This window comes from Xiphophorus maculatus, chromosome 11, assembly GCF_002775205.1.
Source record: "Xiphophorus maculatus strain JP 163 A chromosome 11, X_maculatus-5.0-male, whole genome shotgun sequence".
Lineage (NCBI taxonomy): Eukaryota > Metazoa > Chordata > Actinopteri > Cyprinodontiformes > Poeciliidae > Xiphophorus > Xiphophorus maculatus.
Window position 1 is genome coordinate 2,587,537 of NC_036453.1, and position 6,897 is coordinate 2,594,433.

Consider the following 6,897-nt stretch of genomic DNA (forward strand, 5'->3'; position numbering starts at 1 on the left):
TTCTAGAAGTAGCAAGGTCAGTTTTTCTAATTAAAAAACTAGCAATAGTAATAATTCACTGAAATAGAATTGCTTATCTGCACAGTCACTGCACAGCATTTCACTGCTGAAGAAAGTTTGCTGCAGAAGATTTAAACAAGACAGTGAAGTTCTAGGAGAATATAGTCTGGTCATATAAGGCCAAAGCTGAACTCTATGGTGGTCACACACACCATCCCGATTCACGGGATGTTTCAACATCATGCTGGAAGAAAACTAGTTAAAGACTAGTAACAAGTCAATGGCAGCTGCAGTTATCCCAGTTTGTGAAGATAAAAAACCCAAACAATCAAAAAAGACTCTTGCAAGATTCCGTCAGTACTCTTTCGATACAGTCAGAAATATTACCACTTGCTGTTTAGTTACATATTCCAAACAGCATGGGGAGGCATAACTATTTGCAGCAGTTAGTGCACATAAGAGGCCACCCGTTTTTGTTCATTAGAACGGCTTCCCCTTATTTTCCCACGGTTCTCTGTTTGTGTGTTGCACATGAACTATGACCTTTGAGCTGATATCGGTGGTATGAATGATCTGAATGTCAGCAATGCCTTCTGTGTCTGCTCCAACAGCCTCATCCTGATATAACGGCAAAGACAGTTGACAGTTTGAGACTGCTTTGAGTGATGTTTGTGAATGCAAGAAAATATTTCAGTCATAGCTAACATCAAAACTTCATTTCTCTGAGAAATGCTAGCTCCAAATATTAACATGCATGACAAGCAGAGATTTGAGTACTTTTTTTTATTGTTTTACAAACTGTTACCATATCGCTTCCCAACATATTTTACTTGTGCCGCAATTGCATTGTCATAAACATAAAATATTCTCTACTCTCACTTACAAATGTACATATATAATCATTTACTCTCTTGTAGAAATTAATAAATTAGAACAATAAATAGTATTTTATTTGACACAAGCAGCAGACATATCAAATGGCTTATAACAAAGGGAAGTATTTGTTTAGGGTATTGTGTATCGTGACAGTCTGGCCACTATGCCACATTTTTTTCAGACTTAGTCAGTTTTTAACCCCCAAAAATGTCCAAGGAAGTAATGTATTATTTAGATGCAGATCTGCCAGAGCCACATGAACTTGGGTCAGTTAGTTGAAAAGGTTACCGAGGAGCATGGACAACCCTTGGCCCCCTTTTCCATTCTCCCATGGCCCCGCCACATCAAAAGTTGCCCCGAATGTAACCGGTGTACATGTTTCTCAACCTCCAACACCTTGCTATCACTGTAGCTCTGGGGGGGTGGAAAATAGTCATGTGAAGTGGAAAGCAAGGTTGAGATAAACAACTCTACCAACCAGACCGCTGCACAGAGCTCACGTATCAGGCAGTGGCAGAAGGCAGGAGCTGGGCCTAGAGAGTTCATGGCTTGTCAGGTTGCCGGAGGCAGGCCATTTCTTTGCACCAAGGCACATGAAGTGCTGATTAGTGTTTGCATTGCACGAGGGAGGCCAGAGATAAGTGGAGAGGAAGACAGATGTCAGGGGAACAAAGAGGAAGGAGGATGACTGACCCACTAGTTCCCACCAGTCTGCATAAACTGTAAGAGACTCGGTTCTTTCACCACTGTGGGTATGAGAGCATACCTTTCCATCACTGGATACCAAACTGACTGTAAATCTGTTGCATGGTTCTACTTTCATGCTGCTGTGTGACAGATGGTGACTAATGTTCATGCCTTTCCTCTACAATATGAAGTACTTGCTTTACTTTACGGTACAATATACATGTTTGTCCACTTGCAGTGCACAAATGTTCATCGGTTTTAAATGAGCACTCCTGGTCTCACAGAAAAAAAAAACTAAAAGAGGTTCCAATCATTGTCCCTTTCAGTTCTCAAAGACCTCAGCTCAATGTCTTGCCGCTGGTGTGTAGTATCCTTCCTGTTGTGGTAAGACTTAACAGAAAGTTTGAGGGGACTATCTGCAGCCGCACTCAGCTACTACCATTCCTTCGTACTTGTACTTGTAAGTGACCACGCCTGTGTCATCCAGGTAGAGTAAGGAGATGGGGTCCAGCTTGGTTGGCACACAACAGGCTCGTGCTGCCTTCTGGGGACTGTGGATGTTTACCAGTGTCTGGACTATGGCATGTTTGGTAGGTGTGACATGCTTTGTCAATGGGTATGAACAAACGCCAGCACATTCAAAGGCATCATAGCCAGTGGGTGCAAGGATCCAACTATCCCACCCAATGTCTTTAAACTCTACGTACAGAGATTGTTTCTTGCAGTGGTTTCCTTTGGCGTTGCGACGAATGCGGGACGCTGTGTCATAGATCAGGTTGGAACGCATCTGGATGAGGTCTTCCTCATCTGGTTCAGCCTCACTCTCGTCCTCACCCCACAGCCCACCCAGGTCTGTCCCGAAGTCATTCTGCAGAACAGCACTAGACGTCTCATGGTCTATCATCTCATTCAACTCACGCCTGTCGTCACGGTGATCACTGCTCTGATCATCAGAGAAGACAATCAGAAGAGGTTTATGTTTTTCCTCTGGTCTGTTTTCAATCCTCATGTCACCTTCAAGTGGAGCCTCGTCTTTGCTGCTCTCTTTCGTACTCTCAACATTTTCGTCATCAGCAATGCTAGAAATCTGTACTTCTAAACGGTGTGTTGTTGCTCCATCAGATTTGCACCAACGCTGCACAGCAGCAGTGAGGTCAAAAGCTTCCCAACCGTTATCTGTCCCAAACACCTGGCGTGAAGCCAGTTCCAAAAACTCAGTTTGCTCCTCCACCCCTGCAAACTCATCTCCCCGCGTTGTCTTTTCATCGGTCATGTTAAGCCAGTCGTGTGATGTCAGTTCATAGATGGTGACCTTGCGGTCAACACCGGCGTAAAGGTGGCGGTCAGTCTGCACTAGAGTGTAGAGGCGTAGTTCAGCTGCTGTGATGCGTTCATGATGCGGGATTGACACGTTGAAGAGCAGTGGGTGGCGTCTCACACCCCCTTCTCCCACAACACTGGGATTTGAATCTAGACAAAAACACAAATTCAAAGTTAAAGCTCTTTGTTGTTTCTGCTGTATAGTTACATTTGAGCTGAAGTTATAGACAGATTTCATCCCAAAGCAAAGATACATTTACTCTCTGACTTACTCATGTAAAAAGCTAAACAAAACTCAGAACTTTCAGGTAGTATTGAAGTTAAAGTAATGTCTGCAACTGGTATAATTAACACTTGTACAAGCTTAGAGGAAAAGCATTAACACTTGCCATAAATACAAGCAGCCCCTTCTCCCTAATTTGCATTATGGAATACTCCACAGGTTATAGATTTTGAAAAGGAACTTTCACCTATTTTTAAACAGTTCCAACAATATATGGAGCAAAAATGTACCTTCATTTTTGAAGCTGCGAATGATATTGGCTGTGGGCATGGCAGTGCGGTCATTAGCAAAGCGGTTATAAAGCTCCATCATGTACTCGGGTGGATCCTCTCGTGCGGTTCCAGAAGACAGGTTTGAAGGACCCAGTCCGGACAGGTTGAACGTCCGCTGAAACTGCTCCTTCAGGCTGTCCAGTAGGTTTTTCATCTTTGCGCTGTTGTCCTGATCCAACGGTGATGGATCCACCACACCTCCATGCCCGTCACCCAGTCCTGGATCAGGACGATACCTCTGATGAGCGTTGGAGATGGGGCTGCCCTTTCCAAAGCGAGTCTCCCGGAGCAGCAGGAAGGAAATCAGCAAGAACAAAGTCTTGGATATGCAAATGGTTCCCAGTTGAGAGACCCAAATGCTCGCCATGGGAGAAAAAAATCTGCAGCAATCTATTTTATGCCAATGGCCTGTGGAGGAGCTCAAGCAAGAAAGCCAAAAAACAATGCTGTAATTGTCCAAACGTTTAATTTAGTTCTGGTCAGTTCACCTATGACCTTAGACAGTTCTTGTTCCCTGGCAACAGCTGAAGAAATGTTGACCCTTGCATTGACCAACATAAACTTCTTTATAGGCTTGTGTTCTCCTGGTACTCCTCTCCAGATGTCACAATGTTTATTCTCATGCGCACCTTTTGAAGTTCCTTGCAACAGGACGGTGGTTGCGGTGACAGGGTAGCCAAGGCTCGTGTTTGTCTGTCCGACTCATCTCTGTTGCGTCCTCTCCTCAGTCAGACGCTGTCTGTGCTCACCTCTCTTCCCAGCTCTGGGTTTCTGTCCCTTATCTATGATATGGTGGGCTACGCATTGCACAGTGCTTATGGTCTGTTTGTGGTGTGTGTGTGTGTGTGTGCCTGTCTTCCCTTTAACTTTGTGTGATGCAGTAGCTTGTGTTATCTCACAGCGTCCTTAATGAGGATTTTGTAAACACTGTCCTGTAGCCTCTTCCTTGTGGAAGAGCTATTTTGTTTTGGTGGGCGTTCCGAGGATGATACTGTTTGTTTATTTGCTTTGTAAATGGTGGAGTCCTCTGAGCGACTTTCCAGGCTACATTGGGCATTTCTTTTTGACAAACTACACCGTGGGTCTGTTGATATGGTTGAGTGTAGCAGGATGCCTCCATCAGACAACGGCAGGCTAAATGAAATAGAAAGGCAATGAGGTGTAGGTCCCTCATAGTAGTGAACAGCTTCTGAGTTTACGTTGAGCGAAGTTGCTTTTCAGAGTCGGCAGTACACAATAAACAAAACATATTATGCTATCTTTGAGATACGCTCCATTGTCTTTTGACACTGTGTTTGTAACAAATAGTTCTTTGGCACAAGTAGCATCTTTGAAGATAGGGAAAAAAAGACAGTTTACACTGTGGACCAATCTGTTAAAACCGCTGGTAATGAAATGTGCCTTTTATTGCAATGACATAAATCTGCCTTTTTTTGGTTTGTTTTTGAAAAATCTAACTTGTATTTGTACATTTGGATAGATTACATTTGTATACATCAGTATTATGTGTTGCTTTTTCTTTACGCATTGGACTATTTTCTTTCTAGACCTAGTTTTAGTTTTACAAGGAGTCTTATGCTATCACTCACTCCAACAACATTCTCAGAGTCTTTAAAAGTAAGACAGGCACACAGCAACACAGCCCATTCGTTGCACCTGACAGTGCAGAGTTTTCCCACATATTACCTTTTTTCACTAGATTTTTTTTTTTTTTGCCAAAAAGATTAACCTTTATCTCATCCTATCAAACCACATAGTTCCAGTTAAAGTCATAGTAGAATTAAACAATTACAAAATGTTGTGGTGATGGGAAACATCCCTCACAAAAAGCAGTTGTTGTAGAAGGTACCCAATGATTGTTGCGGAGACCATGTAACCCTAAAAAGGTTCAACAGACCAGTGCTCTTTACTGGAGTTATCCAACAGTGAATTTAAGTGATTAATAACATCCCTGGATCTCTGCTTCATGTTATATTTTAATACTGGGAAGCAGAAAGTCATGAAAATGTAATTAAAAGTTCCCAGATACAATGATCAACTTAACTTTGAAATTAAGCATAAAAAGAATCTGTTTTAGTTACAATTATTCCAAAAAAGACTCATTTAGATACCAATGATCATTCCACATGTGTTTTTGTTATTTCCTGTGATATATATACAGTATATATATATATATATATATTTTTTTTTTTTTTTACATTTTTTTTACCCAATAGTCAAGTTTATCTTTATAGCACATTTCATTAACAAGTCAGTTCAAAGTGCATTACATCATAAAAGCAAAATACAGTCAAGCAATTACAAAACCAGCAATAAACATTGTCAAATGCCATCATCATCATCATCATCATGAAATCAAGTAAATACACATCAAATTATTGGTCAATGTTCCAGTTATTAACAATCAAAATCATCTCTGTACAGGTGAGTTTTTAGTTTTCATTTAAAGTAACTCAGTGTTTCGGCTGTTTTCTGGAAGTTTCCTCCAGATTAGTGGAGCAAAAAAAAAAAAAACCTGCATGAACAGATACCCAAATTTATTTTTCGTGTTTGACACTATGCTGCTGCTATAGACAATGCTTATTTAAGGCTTTTTAAACAACTGAATACTGGCCTCATTGTTTTATTTCTAACACCGGACAAGAACCACCAAATTGCTTCATTATAACGCTTAGAGACATTCCTCCTGATTAGGACGCCAACAACAAGTCAAAGGTGAAATTTGCTAAAGCCATGTTGAGTCAAGATCTCGCCCACCCTGCATTGTAATCGAACCAAAACGGCCCCTCTCTGCACGGTGCCTCAAACACATCGTCCCACTCCAATTGCATCAACAGCCGCCGTTTCCTCAACACGTGAATAGCTTCCCCGTTAGTCACCTGAACCCTCTTCCACCATGCAGCTGTCTGTCATTCCTAAGCTTCTTCATGTGACCCCCAAGATACACTTCTGATTTCAGTGCGTCACACGGATGGGAAAGAATGAGCTTTTCCTGTCTCTGCCACTCGTCTGCCAGGCTGACAGTTGACAGACGTGTTGTTATCTGCTGCTTTGTTGAACTGCTGCAGCAACAGACTATCGCATCTTCCTGATGGGCTTCGGAAGGCTTGATAATTCCAGTGTTCTTCTGCACACACTGCTCCGCCTCCATATGGCCTCCATTACTGGTCTCGGGGTGTAACAAATGTGGATTTGTGGAGGCGACTGAAACTATGTTGGGGCCGATTTCTTAAACTGTCCTTTTACTTAGTTTCCTGATGTTTATGAGTTCCAGCTGTTTGCCCTGTTGGATAAAAAGTAGTGTCGCCAATCGATTAAACAATTGAATCAGATCAATCGCACTAGTGCTGTGATTAATCACGATTGCATGTTTTCAATAAATGTTTTATTGTCTCAAACCAAGCATCTCAGTTTTCCAGGTTTTCGTGTTTAAAAGAAGTGATTTTGTTTCAATCGTAG

At 41.9% G+C, this 6,897-nt stretch overlaps 1 protein-coding gene across 1 annotated transcript; it reads right to left on the reverse strand.

Moving 5' to 3' along the window:
• Window positions 1-768: 768 nt before the first annotated feature.
• On the reverse strand, window positions 769-4,286 carry bmp10 (bone morphogenetic protein 10). The gene is made up of 2 exons (XM_005802165.2): window positions 3,397-4,286; window positions 769-3,033 (listed from the first exon to the last, which is right to left on the reverse strand). Exons 1-2 carry the CDS (start codon window positions 3,803-3,805, stop codon window positions 1,976-1,978), a joined length of 1,467 nt encoding a protein of 488 aa, XP_005802222.1. The 5' UTR covers window positions 3,806-4,286; the 3' UTR covers window positions 769-1,975.
• Window positions 4,287-6,897: the final 2,611 nt, after the last annotated feature.